At 54.2% G+C, this 14,436-nt stretch overlaps 2 protein-coding genes across 3 annotated transcripts in view; one reads left to right on the top strand and one right to left on the bottom strand.

Moving 5' to 3' along the window:
- ABHD1 (abhydrolase domain containing 1) overlaps positions 1-14,436 on the bottom strand; it is a 63,206-nt gene continuing 48,770 nt past the window's right edge. For both annotated transcript variants that reach the window (XM_040347975.1, XM_040347974.1), the window contains one exon: positions 1-344. In XM_040347975.1, the coding sequence (XP_040203909.1) occupies positions 145-344 (200 nt within the window). In that variant the 3' untranslated portion in view covers positions 1-144. The remainder of the gene's footprint in view (positions 345-14,436) is intronic.
- AARSD1 (alanyl-tRNA synthetase domain containing 1) lies at positions 11,366-14,427 on the top strand. The gene has a single exon (XM_040347973.1). The coding sequence runs from the start codon at positions 13,075-13,077 to the stop codon at positions 14,308-14,310; it is 1,236 nt and encodes a 411-aa protein (XP_040203907.1). The 5' UTR covers positions 11,366-13,074; the 3' UTR covers positions 14,311-14,427.

The raw sequence follows: 14,436 nt of genomic DNA, 5'->3' as shown, positions 1-14,436 counted from the left end.
TTAGGGTTGTATTGTAAATCTAGTTTATTGAGGTATCAGGATAGAAATAAAAACATCATTACAGTGCAGGAGGACTGGATGGTAGAGTGACTGACTGGTCTCGAAGCAGATACCTCCTTTTAGCTCAGGGCCAGCCAGCCAGCATCAAGAGACAGCTTCATCTGCAGTAGCCACCCTCAGCTCTTCTCCGTGACCAAGCACAGCCCCCATAAACTGGCTGAAGATGCGGTTCATGTATCTCTGGTGGTTGGGGAAGGGACCCTCCAGAAAACCGATATGTCCACCATGAGCGGTGATCAGGAGAGCCACATTAGGGTTAGCCAAGGCCTCGTTCACTGGAATGGCTGCAATGAGACAAAACGGAGAGACCATTGGGTAAGAGAGAGACAAGATGGAGAACATGTGATGAAAAAATGTGGCGAGAGAAAACCAAGAACATGAGTAACGGAGATGAGATAGAAAACATGGGTGAGCAAGATACAAGATGGAGATCATGGGTGGGAGAGAGATGAGACAAGGAACATGGGATAAAAAGAGAGAGAAGAAAGAAAACGGTGTTGAGAGAGCGAAGGAACATGGGGTAGAGAGAGACAAAACAGAGAACATGGGTGAGAAAGAGAGACGAGACATAGAACAAGGGTGAGAGAGAGATGAGACCGGAAACATGGATAAGAGAGGGATTGAGGCAGAAAAAAAGGGGTAAGAGTGACAAGGGAGAGATGGGATAGAGAACATGGATGAGAGAGATATGAGATGGGTGAAAGAGAGGAAATGGGTCATGTGTGAAAGCAAGAGAGGAGATGGTTACAGAGAACATGAGTGAGAGAGAGGAAGGCGAGACAAGGAACATGGGGTAGATAGAGAGACTAGACAGAAAACATGGGTGAGCAAGAGACCAGATGGAGATCATGGGTGAGAAATGAGACTGGGAACATGGGTGAGAGAGACGAGATGGAGGTCATGGGTGAGCAAGTGACCAGATGGAGATCATGGGTGAGCAAGGGACCAGATGGAGATCATGGGTGAGCAAGAGACCAGATGGGGATCATGGGTGAGAAATGAGACTGGGAACATGGGTGAGAGAGACAAGATGGAGGTCATGGGTGAGCAAGAGACCAGATAAAGATCATGGGTGAGCAAGAGACCAGATGGAGATCATGGGTGAGCAAGAGACCAGATGGAGATCATGGGTGAGCAAGAGACCAGATGGAGATCATGGGTGAGCAAGAGACCAGATGGAGATCATGGGTGAGCAAGAGACCAGATGGAGATCATGGGTGAGCAAGAGACCAGATGGAGATCATGGGTGAGCAAGAGACCAGATGGAGATCATGGGTGAGCAAGAGACCAGATGGGGATCATGGGTGAGAAATGAGACTGGGAACATGGGTGAGAGAGACAAGATGGAGGTCATGGGTGAGCAAGAGACCAGATAAAGATCATGGGTGAGCAAGAGACCAGATGGAGATCATGGGTGAGCAAGAGACCAGATGGAGATCATGGGTGAGCAAGAGACCAGATGGAGATTATGAGTGAGCAAGAGACCAGATGGAGATCATGGGTGAGAAATGAGACTGGGAACATGGGTGAGAGAGACAAGATGGAGGTCATGGTTGAGCAAGAGACCAGTTGGAGATCGTGGGTGAGAAATAAGACTGGGAACATGGGTGAGAGACAAGATGGAGGTCATGGGTGAGCAAGAGACCAGATGGAGATCGTGGGTGAGAAATGAGACTGGGAACATGGGTGAGAGAGACAAGATGGAGATCATGGGTGAGCAAGAGACCAGATGGAGATCGTGGGTGAGCAAGAGTCCAGATGGAGATCATGGGTGAGCAAGAGACCAGATGGAGATCGTGGGTGAGAGATGGATGAGACTGGGAACATGGGTGAGAGAGACAAGACGGAGGTCATGGGTGAGCAAGAGACCAGATGGAGATCGTGGGTGAGCAAGAGACCAGATGGAGATCGTGGGTGAGAGATGGATGAGACTGGGAACATGGGTGAGAGAGACAAGACGGAGGTCATGGGTGAAAGATGAGACAAGGAACATGGGTATGAGAAAGATGAGATGGAGAACATGGGTGAGAGAGATGAGACAAGAACATGTGCATTACAGAAAGACAGTGGGAGGGTAAACCTATATTATTGAAGTGGCTTTCCGCCGAAAACAATAAATAAAAAGTCAGCTGCTGACTATTAATATTAGGACACTTACCTGTCCTGGGCACCCGCGATGTCTTTACCCGAAGCGTCCTTCGGCTCTCGGGTGGAGGTGCCAACATCTTCGGTAATGGGATCAGGAAGTGAAGCCTTGCCTACTGCGTATGCGCGATCCCACTGATCCCTGCTGTCTTCTGGGACCTGTGTGTCTCCCTGAAGACAGTAGGGGGGACGGGACGACAAAGTAGGCGCCGGTGGTAGTGCAGGTCACCGTGGTGATCTATGCCCACAAGTGGGAGCAAATACCTGGTTTACACAGGTATTTGCTCCCTCCTGAAAGGTGCCAAATGTGACACTGGAGGGGGAGGATTCCGAAAAAGCAGAAGTTCCATTTTTGGGTGGAACTCCGCTTTAAGCGCTCATATACTGAGAACAGCTGCAGCAAGACCGAGAACCTGGTGGAGAGACACACAAACCCGAGAACATGGGGGAGAGATGAGAACTTTCATGATAGAGAGAGACAAGACCGTGAATATGAGAAAAGAGATCGAGAACATGGGGGAAGGAGGCAAGCCAGAAAACATGGGGGAAGGAGGCAAGCCAGAAAACATGGGGGAAGGAGGCAAGCCAGAAAACATGGGGGAAGGAGGCAAGCCAGAAAACATGGGGGAAGGAGGCACGCCAGAAAACATGGGGGAAGGAGGCACGCCAGAAAACATGGGGGAAGGAGGCACGCCAGAAAACATGGGGGAAGGAGGCAAGCCAGAAAACATGGGGGAAGGAGGCAAGCCAGAAAACATGGGGGAAGGAGGCAAGCCAGAAAACATGGGGGAAAGGAAAAAAGAGCGAGAGATGAGACAATAGGAGTGAAAATATATGATGTCAGCGGGATCTCGTATACTAGGGACAGCTGTAGTGTGCAGGTATAGGGGAAAAGAACACAGCACAAAATGTAAGAAACACTTTGAAAACACATCAGATCTCAACGGGCAAAAATCTCATGCTGGATATCTATACTGATATGGACGGGGTAATGTATTAGGAATGAAAGGATGGTACATCATTTGATGGAAATGAAAATTATCCACCTACAGAGGGCTGAATTCAAAGACACCCCGAAAATCAAAGTGAAAATTTCATTGCAACAACTCAAAATGGTCCTCAGTACCGTATTTTCCGGCGTATAAGACGACTTTCCTAACCCCTTAAAATCTTCTTAAAAGTCGGGGGTCGTCTTATACGCCCGTAACCTAACATTACCAGAATCGCGGCCGTACGATTTTTCAAAAGCCGCGCCTCCGACGTCTTCTGTTCCGTGATAGGCGGAAACAATCAGCTTCCCAGCAGGCACTGTGTTCAGTGTCCGCCTATCACGGAGGGCCTCTCGTCCTGTGTTTAGTGTCCGCCTATCACGGAGGGCCTCCCGTCCTCGGATGAGAGGGCCTCCGTGATAGGCGAACACTGAACACAGTGCCTCCTGGGAAGCTGAATGTTCCGCCTATCACGGAACAGAAGACGTCGGAGGCGCGGCTTTTGAAAAATCGTACGGCCGCGATTCTGGTAAGGTAAGATGTTAGGTTACACGGCCGCGATTCACATGTCTTAGGATAAGGTAAGGGCACGGACTGGTCATGTAATGGGGCACGGTCTGGTCATGTAATGGGGCACGGTCTGGTCATGTAATGGGGCACGGTCTGGTCATGTAATGGGGCACGGTCTGGTCATGTAATGGGGCACAGTCTGGTCATGTAATGGGGCACAGTCTGGTCATGTAATGGGGCACAGTCTGGCATTTAATGGGGCACAGTCTGGCATGTAATGGGGCACATTCTGGCATGTAGTGGCATAGTCTGGCATGTAATGGTGGCACCGTGAGGCGAGGCATGACTAGTAGGAAAGGGGGTAGTCTTATACGGTGAGTATATCCCAAAACCAACATTTTGGCTGGAAAATTAGGGGGTCGTCTTATACGCCGGAAAATACGGTAGTTTGTATGGCCCCCAAGTGCTTGTATGCATGCCTGACAACATCAGAGCATGCTCCTAATGAGACGACGGATGGTGTCCTGGGGTATTTCCTTCCAGATCTGACCCAGATCTGACCCAGAGCATCACTGAGCTCCTGAACAGACTGAGGTGCAACCTGGCGGCACCGGATGGACCGAAACATAATGTCCCAGATGTGTTCTTTTGGATTTAGGTCAGGTGAGCGTGAGGGCCATTCAGGACGGGGGCAGATACTCACCAGACGATTGGTCTGATCCAAAACAACCTGTCCTGTATGTACCGTACATACTCGAGTATAACCCGAGTTTTTCAGCCCTTTTTTTGGGCTGAAAGTGACCCATTTGGCTTATACTCGAGTCAGTGTACCGTGACATGCAGACGGCGGCCGGGCAGTGTTAAAAAGTCGCGCTCCTCCATGTCCTGTTCCGTGATAGGCGGAACACTTAGTTTCCCAGAAGATACTGTATTCAGTGTTATGCCTATCACGGACGCCGTGATAGGCGGAACACTGAACACAGTGTCTGCTGGGAAACTAAGTGTTCTGCCTATCACGGAACAGGACAAGGAGGAGCGCAACTTTTTAACACTGCCCGGCCGCCGTCTGAATCTGCATGTCACGGACTATCAGGGAACAGGACAAGGAGCGCGACTTTTTAACACTGCCCGGCCGCTGTCTAAATCTGCATGTCACGGACTCAGGTACACGTCAAAGTGATTCTGCAATAGGCACAGGGAAGTCTGGCTGCAATGGGCACGATGAGGTCGGTCTGCAATGGACACAGTATGGTCTGGCTGCAATGGGCACGGCGAGGTCTGGCTGCAATGGGCACGGCGAGGTCTGGCTGCAATGGGCACAATGAGGTCTGGCTGCAATGGGCACGGTGAGGTCTGGCTGCAATGGGCACGGTGAGGTCTGGCTGCAATGGGCACAGTGAGGTCAGGCTGTAATGGGCATGGAGAGGTCTGGCTGCAATGGGCATGGTGAGATCTGGCTGCAATGGGCACAGCGAGGTCAGGCTGCAATGGGCACGGTGAGGTCTGGCTGCAATGGGCACAATGAGGTCTGGCTGCAATGGGCACAGTGAGGTCAGGCTGCAATGGGCATGGTGAGGTCTGGCTGCAATGGACACAGTATGGTCTGTCTGCAATGGGCACAGTGAGGTCTGGCTGAAATGGGCACAGTGAGGTCTGGCTGCAATGGGCACGGTGAGATCTGGCTGCAATAGGCACGGTAAGATCTGGCTGCAATGGGCACAATGAGGTCTGGCTGCAATGGGCACAGTGAGGTCAGGCTGTAATGGGCACGGAGAGGTCTGGCTGCAATGGGCATGGCGAGATCTGGCTGCAATGGGCACAGCGAGGTCAGGCTGCAAAGGGCACAGCAAAGTCAGGCTGCAATGGGCACAGCGAGGTCAGGCTGCAATGGGCACGGTGAGGTCTGGCTGCAATGGGCACAATGAGGTCAGACTGCAATGGGCACAGCGAGGTCAGGCTACAATGGGCACGGTGAGGTCTGGCTGCAATGGGCACGGTGAGGTCTGGCTGCAATGGGCACAGTATGGTCTGGCTGCAATGGGCACACTGAGGTCTGGCTGCAATGGGCACGGTGAGGTCTGGCTGCAATGGGCACAGTCTGGTCTGGCTGCAATGGGCACGGTGAGGTCTGGCTGCAATGGGCACAGCGAGGTCAGGCTGCGATGGGCACAATGAGGTCTGGCTGCAATGAATCTGCATGTCACGGACTATCAGGGAACAGGACAAGGAGCGTGACTTTTTAACACTGCCCGGCCGCTGTCTGAATCTGCATTTCACGGACTCAGGTACACGTCAAAGTGATTCTGCAATGGGCACAGTGAGGTCTGGCTGCAATGGGCACGGTGAGGTCAGGCTACAATGGGCACGGTGAGGTCTGGCTGCAATGGGCACGGTGAGGTCTGGCTGCAATGGGCACAGTGAGGTCTCGCTGCAATGGGCACAGTGAGGTCTCACTGTGCAATGGGCACAGTGAGGTCTGGCTGCAATGGGCACAATGAGGTCAGGCTGCAATGGGCACGGTGAGATCTGTCTGCAATGGGCACAGCGAGGTCAGGCTGCAATGGGCACAGTGAGGTCTGGCTGCAATGGGCACGGTGAGGTCTGGCTGCAATGGGCACAGTATGGTCTGGCTGCAATGGGCACACTGAGGTCTGGCTGCAATGGGCACGGTGAGGTCTGGCTGCAATGGGCACAGTATGGTCTGGCTGCAATGGGCACAGTATGGTCTGGCTGCAATGGGCACGGTGAGGTCTGGCTGCAATGGGCACAGTGAGGTCTGGCTGCAATGGGCACAGCGAGGTCAGGCTGCAATGGGCACAATGAGGTCTGGCTGCAATGAATCTGCATGTCACGGACTATCAGGGAACAGGACAAGGAGCGTGACTTTTTAACACTGCCCGGCCGCTGTCTGAATCTGCATTTCACAGACTCAGGTACACGTCAAAGTGATTCTGCAATGGGCACAGTGAGGTCTGGCTGCAATGGGCACGGTGAGGTCTGGCTGCAATGGGCACGGTGAGATCTGGCTGCAATGGGCACAATGAGGTCTGGCTGCAATGGACACAGTGAGGTCAGGCTGTAATGGGTACGGAGAGGTCTGGCTGCAATGGGCACAGCAAGGTCATGCTGCAATGGGCACAGTGAGGTCTGGCTGCAATGGGTACAATGAGGTCTGGCTGCAATGGGTACAATGAGGTCTGGCTGCAATGGGCACAATGAGGTCTGGCTGCAATGGGCACAGTGAGGTCAGGCTGCAATGGGCACGGTGAGGTCTGGCTGCAATGGGCACGGTGAGGTCTGGCTGCAATGGGCACGGTGAGGTCTGGCTGCAATGGGCACAATGAGGTCTGGCTGCAATGGGCACAGTGAGGTCTGGCTGCAATGGGCACAGTGAGGTCTCGCTGCAATGGGCACAGTGAGGTCTCGCTGCAATGGGCACAGTGAGGTCTGGCTGCAATGGGCACAATGAGGTCAGGCTGCAATGGGCACGGTGAGATTAGGGTGACCACATTTCCATACAGCCATTCAGGGACACCCCCCCCCCCCCAGCAAGCAGCGGTCGGTGACATCACAAGGAGGCAGTGCCGCCATATGACGTGGCCGAGAGGCCCCGCCCCTTACCTATTTAAGCATTTGTTTCATGTATGGAAGCCCAACATTGCAGCTGCTTAGATTCACAGAGTGTAATTGTTCTTGCGATGTTGGGCTAACATACATGAAACAAATGCTGTTTATATCTAAGGCACTAAAGTTGTATATAAAACCCTGTACTTTATACCACAAAAGAAATACAAATGACACAAGGGATCTGGGGTAAAAACTGCACATACACTGACCTACCCGACTACTACCTGATCCCTACACTGACCTACCCGACTACTACACTGACCTACTGTACCTGATTCCTACACTGACCTACCTGACCACTACACTGACCTTCCTGATCCCTACACTGACCCAATTGATTGCTGCATTGAAATACCTGACCACTACACTAACCTGATTCCTACACTGACCTACCTGATCATTACACTGACTTACCCGATTCCTACCCCGTCCATTGGGGGAGCATGTCAGATCCTCAGCTCTAAGGGACTAATGCTGGGACCTGTAGTCCTTCATTAGGAGGATGAGGCCAGTGGCAGACTGGCAGTGCTGGGGGCATGGGTTAAGTGCCAGTGCTTGGGAAGGGATGGGATCACTAACTCTCACTTGCTGTCACCTGTCAGTGTCCATTTGGGAGGGGAGAGGGGCTTGGTGAGGGTGGGAGAAGGGGTGGGAGAGAGAGAGAGAGAGAGAAGGGGTGGGAGAGAGAGAGAGAGAGAGAGAGAAGGGGTGGGAGAGAGAGAGAAGGGGTGAGGTAGAGAGAGAGAGAAGGGGTGGGGGAGAGAGAGAGAAGGGGTGAGGGAGAGAGAGAGAGAGAAGGGGTGAGGGAGAGAGAGAGAAGGGGTGATGGAGAGAGAGAGAGAGAGAGGGGGTGAGGGAGAGAGAGAAGGGGTGAGAGAGAGAGAGAGAGAGAGAGAGAAGGGGTGGGAGAGAGAGAGAAGGGGTGGGGGGAGAGAGAGAGAAGGGGTGATGGAGAGAGAGAGAGAGAGAAGGGGTGGGAGAGAGAGAGAGAAGGGGTGGGAGAGAGAGAGAGAGAGAAGGGGTGGGAGAGAGAGAGAGAAGGGGTGGGGGAGAGAGAGAGAAGGGGTGATGGAGAGAGAGAGAGAGAAGGGGTGGGAGAGAGAGAGAGAAGGGGTGGGAGAGAGAGAGAGAGGGGGTGGGAGAGAGATAGAGAGAAGGGGTGGGAGAGAGATAGAGAGAAGGGGTGGGAGAGAGATAGAGGGAAGGGGTGGGAGAGAGAGAGAAGGGGTGGGAGAGAGAGAAGGGGTGGGAGAGAGAGAGAGAAGGGGAGAGAGAGAGAGAGAGAGAGAGAAGGGGTGAGGGAGAGAGAGAAGGGGTGGGAGAGAGAGAGAGAGAAGGGGAGAGAGAGAGAGAGAGAGAGAGAGAGAGATAGAGAGAAGGGGTGGGAGAGAGATAGAGAGAAGGGGTGGGAGAGAGATAGAGAGAAGGGGTGGGAGAGAGAGAGAGAGAGAGAGAGAGAGAGAGAAGGGGTGGGAGAGAGAGAGAGAAGGGGTGGGAGAGAGAGAGAGATAGAAGGGGTGGGAGAGAGAGAGAGAGAGAGAGAGAGAGAGAAGGGGTGAGGGAGAGAGAGAAGGGATGGGAGAGAGAGAGAGAAGGGGAGAGAGAGAGAGAGAGAGAAGGGGTGCGGGAGAGAGAGAGAGAGAAGGGGTGGGAGAGAGAGAGAGAAGGGGAGAGAGAGAGAGAGAAGGGGTGCGGGAGAGAGAGAGAGAGAAGGGGTGGGAGAGAGAGAGAAGGGGTGGGAGAGAGCGAGAGAGAAGGGGAGAGCGAGAGAGAAGGGGAGAGAGAGAGAGAAGGGGAGAGAGAGAGAGAGAGAGAGAGAAGGGGTGGGAGAGAGAGAGAAGGGGTGGGAGAGAGAGAGAGAGAGAAGGGGTGGGAGAGAGAGAGAAGGGGTGGGAGAGAGAGAAGGGGAGAGAGAGAGAGAAGGGGAGGGAGAGAGAGAGAAGGGGTGGGAGAGAGAGAGAGAAGGGGAGAGAGAGAGAGAGAGAGAGAAGGGGTGGGAGAGAGAGAGAGAAGGGGTGGGAGAGAGAGAGAAGGGGTGGGAGAGAGAGAAGGGGAGAGAGAGAGAGAAGGGGAGGGAGAGAGAGAGAAGGGGAGAGAGAGAGAGAGAGAAGGGGTGGGAGAGAGAGAGAGAAGGGGTGGGAGAGAGAGGGGGGTGGGAGAGAGAGAGAGAAGGGGTGGGAGAGAGAGAGAGAGAGAGAAGGGGAGAGAGAGAGAGAAGGGGAGGGAGAGAGAGAGAAGGGGTGGGAGAGAGAGAGAGAAGGGGAGAGAGAGAGAGAGAGAAGGGGTGGGAGAGAGAGAGAGAAGGGGTGGGAGAGAGAGAGAAGGGGTGGGAGAGAGAGAAGGGGAGAGAGAGAGAGAAGGGGAGGGAGAGAGAGAGAAGGGGAGAGAGAGAGAGAGAGAAGGGGTGGGAGAGAGAGAGAGAAGGGGTGGGAGAGAGAGGGGGGTGGGAGAGAGAGAGAGAAGGGGTGGGAGAGAGAGAGAGAGAGAGAAGGGGTGAGAGAGAGAGGGGGATGGGAGAGAGAGGGGGATGGAAGAGAGAGAGGGGGGGTGAGTGAAATTGAACCCCTAAGCTGGCCTGCAGTCCTTCCTGTACCCCCTGTCCCAGCCCCTGTCTGTGGGTAGGTGTGTGTGATGTATGCACCTACCTCCAGACCATCCTTGTCCTCTCTGTCAGCCTTGATGACAGGCACAGCTGGAGCAGACGTTGGGGGAAGGTGTGCAGGCTCTGGGAGGATGTCACTGCTGGAGCAGACGTTGGGAGAAGGTGTGCAGGCTCTGGGAGGATGTCACTGCTGGAGCAGACGTTGGGGGAAGGTGTGCAGGCTCTGGGAGGATGTCACTGCTGCTCAGGTCTTCTCTCACTCCCTCTCGTGCTGTTCCTTCCAGTCAGCCTCCTGCTGCTCCCCGGGGCCCCCACTCTCTGTTGTCCTCAGGTGATGATGCTGCTCTCCCTCTCAGATCAGAAGCTGTGTCCCTCTCTGGTATGTCAGGGGGCAGCCTCGGAGCTCAGCTGCTTTGGGTCCCAGGAGGCAGACAGAGCAGAAGCGCGGAGGAGGAAGTGAAATCCTCCCGCGCTTTCAGTTCTGAACAGAGGGGGTGCACTGCAGCCGTGATGTCACTGGTTGCTACAAGCCAAGCGGCTGTAGCAACCAGTGAGCACAATAAAAGTCATGGGGAGGTGGTTCTGCATGCCGCAGACAGCGCTACCGCGGCTCAGACTCTGCTGAATTCATAATGACTTTACCCAGTGCTTCATTCCGGGACATTGTATTGTCCCGGAATGAAGGCATCCGGGACCAGGGACACAGATGCCAATTAAGGGACAGTCCCGGGCAATCCGGGACACGTGGGCACCCTAGGTGAGATCTGTCTGCAATGGGCACAGCGAGGTCAGGCTGCAATGGGCACAGTGAGGTCTGGCTTCAATGGGCACGTGAGATCTGGCTGCAATGGGCACAGCGAGGTCTGGCTGCAATGGGCACAGCGAGGTCTGGCTGCAATGGGCACGGTGAGGTCTGGCTGCAATGGGCACTACGAGGTCTGGCTGCAATGGGCAGCGTAAGGGTTAAATAACACTATATGGTGGAGATTATGTATAGAAGGAAGGGTAAGTACTGAGTCATTTGGAGGGGGGCGATTGAGGGTGGAGTAAGCCAGCACCCCTCTACTAAAAATAGCCAGACGGGGTGGAGCTAGAGAATGGCGTGCTTAACCCCTTGCTGGCAGCACAATATAAACAATCAGATATTATTAATGAGATAAAAGTCACTATGAAAAGAGATTCATGTCACCCAGGGGAGGGAGAAAGGGAGGGAAAGGGTTAATTCTGGATGAACAGGTGCAGCCGATGGAAGGATTAAATATCGCACACAGGGAGGGAAGGGTTAATTCTCACACACATGGGAGGGGGGTTTAGTATTGCACACAGTGAAGGAGGTGCAGGTAAGGGTTAATGGCTGCAGCCAGGCGGGGGAGGGGCAGTAAAGGTTTCAGGAAGTGCTCGGTGGATACATTTCCCTTTGGTATCTTTGCTGACTCTTCCCTCCCCTCCCCCCTTCAGAGTTCAGACACAGCAAGGAAATCAGGAGACTGCAGAGCAGCAGGGAGCAAAGGAGTTAATGTTTCCCTCCTCCCAGACCAGGCCTGCAGCCAATCAGAGAACTCAGTGACATCATCAGTGTGCTCATGTAAAGTCCATGTGTCAGACGGTGGACCGCTCTCTGTGGGACCCTCAACCTGCTTGTGACTAACAAGGAACTTTCGCCTGGTAAGGGACAAAAACAGGAGGACCCTCAACCTGGTCAGCGGTGACACACGAAGACCCTCAACCTGGTCAGCTGTGACACACGAAGACCCTCAACCTGGTCAGCGGTGACACACGAAGAGACCCTCAACCTGGTCAGCAGTGACACACGAAGACCCTCAACCTGGTCAGCAGTGACATACGAAGACCCTCAACCTGGTCAGCAGTGACACAAGAAGACCCTCAACCTGGTCAGCGGTGACACACGAAGAGACCCTCAACCTGGTCAGCGGTGACACACGAAGAGACCCTCAACCTGGTCAGCGGTGACACACGAAGACCCTCAACCTAGTCAGCGGTGACACACGAAGAGACCCTCAACCTGGTCAGCAGTGACACAAGAAGACCCTCAACCTGGTCAGCGGTGACACACGAAGAGACCCTCAACCTGGTCAGCGGTGACACACGAAGAGACCCTCAACCTGGTCAGCGGTGACACACGAAGAGACCCTCAACCTGGTCAGCAGTGACACACGAAGACCCTCAACCTGGTCAGCGGTGACACACGAAGAGACCCTCAACCTGGTCAGCAGTGACACACGAAGAGACCCTCAACCTGGTCAGCGGTGACACACGAAGACCCTCAACCTGGTCAGCGGTGACACACGAAGACCCTCAACCTGGTCAGCAGTAAACATACGAAGACCCTCAACCTGGTCAGCAGTGACACAAGAAGACCCTCAACCTGGTCAGCGGTGACACATGAAGAGACCCTCAACCTGGTCAGCAGTGACACACGAAGACCCTCAACCTGGTCAGCAGTGACACACGAAGACCCTCAACCTGGTCAGCGGTGACACACGAAGACCCTCAACCTGGTCAGCGGTGACACACGAAGACCCTCAACCTGGTCAGCAGTGACACACGAAGACCCTCAACCTGGTCAGTGCTGACACTTGAAGACCCTCAACCTGGTCAGCAGTGACACAAGAAGACCCTCAACCTGGTCAGCAGTGACACACGAAGACCCTCAACCTGGTCAGCAGTGACACACGAAGACCCTCAACCTGGTCAGCGGTGACACACGAAGACCCTCAACCTGGTCATCGGTGACACACGAAGACCCTCAACCTGGTCAGCGGTGACACACGAAGACCCTCAACCTGGTCATCGGTGACACACGAAGAGACCCTTAACCTAGTCAGCGGTGACACACGAAGAGACCCTCAACCTGGTCAGCGGTGACACACGAAGACCCTCAACCTGGTCAGAGGTGACACACGAGGACTCTCAACCTGGTCAGAAGTCTCAAGTAACACTTATCTGGTCAGACTCAGCCCTCAAGGACCGTCCACCTGGTCAGAGTTGACATACAAGAACTGTTCTGGTCAGAGGTGGCACACAAGGACCGTCCACCTGGTCAGAGGCGACAAAGTGATACAAAGACTGTATCCGGGTCAGGGGTTATACACAAGGACTGTCCACCTAGTTGGAGGTGACATGGCCTTTTACTGTCAGAAGGACAGCTATGCCATCGAACTGTCCACAGAAGTCGTCTCCTGCACCCCGGCCAAGCTGCAAACAGACAATGGAGGTGGAAAGAAGGAGACCCTATCAGGATACAATGTAACACTGACTGACACTGTGCTCTTCCCAGAAGGAGGGGGGCAACCTGACGACAGAGGACTCATTGGGGAGACCCATGTGCTTCGTGTCACCCGCCGTGGCCCAGAAGCCATCCACTTTGTCACCTCTCCTCTAGAGCCGGGCACCCAGGTGCTGGTCAAGGTGGACTGGCAGCGGCGATTCGATCACATGCAACAACACTCCGGTCAGCACCTGATCACCGCCATTGCTGACTCCCTCTATGGCTACAAGACAACGTCCTGGGAGCTGGGCCGCCAGAGGAGCACCATAGAGCTAGACACGCCGGCGGTGACTGCCCAGCAGGCAGACGCCATCGAGGGAGAGGCCAACCGCCTGATCCGTCAACATGTGCCCGTCACTGTGAGGATCATTGGCATTGACGACCCAGAGTTCGACCAGGTGAGGAGCAGAGGTCTGCCAGATGACCATGCTGGGCCAGTGAGAATCATCGACATGGAGGGAGTGGACGCCAACATGTGCTGTGGCACACACGTGGCCAACCTGAGCGACCTCCAGGCGGTGAAGATTCTGGGGATGGAGAAGGGCAAGAAGAACAAGACCAACCTCATATTCATCGTCGGTGAGCGGCTGCTGCAGTACGCCACCCGCAGCTACGCCACAGAGCGCTCCCTGACCGCACTGCTGAAGAACGGACCTGAGCAGCACGTGGAGGCCGTGGACAAGCTGCAGAAGTCTGTGAAGATGCTGCAAAAGAACAATCTAAGCCTCCTGAGAGATCTGGCCGTACTTATCGCCAGTGATTTCAAGAACCACCCTGACCGTGCCAAGGTCTTCTCCCTGCACCGCAAGGAAGGCGACAACGAGTTTATGAACATCATCGCCAATGAGATTGGAACGGAGGACACAGTCGTCTTCCTGACTGTGGGGGATGAAAAGACATCAGGGCTCTTCTTGCTGGCTGGCCCTCCAAGAATAGTCGATGACCTGGGCCCCCGAGTGTGTAAAATCTTGGACGGTAAAGGGGCAGGAAAGGGTGGCCGATTTCAGGGCAAAGCCAATAAGATGAGCCAGAGAGGAGAGGCAGAGAGACTGCTGCAGGAGGTCACCTCCACTGAGAGCGAGCAATAGAGACTGTCATGATTGGACCACCCTGGAGGCTGCTAATGGGAAAGAGGGTAGAGTCTAGACCAGAGGTCTCCAAACTACGGCCCTCCAGTTGTTCAGGAACTACAATTCCCATCATGCCCAGTCATG

This window comes from Rana temporaria, chromosome 4, assembly GCF_905171775.1.
Source record: "Rana temporaria chromosome 4, aRanTem1.1, whole genome shotgun sequence".
Classification (NCBI taxonomy): Eukaryota; Metazoa; Chordata; class Amphibia; order Anura; family Ranidae; genus Rana; species Rana temporaria.
Note: the sequence above shows the minus strand (reverse complement) of the source record. Positions and strands in the feature narration are given on the sequence as shown.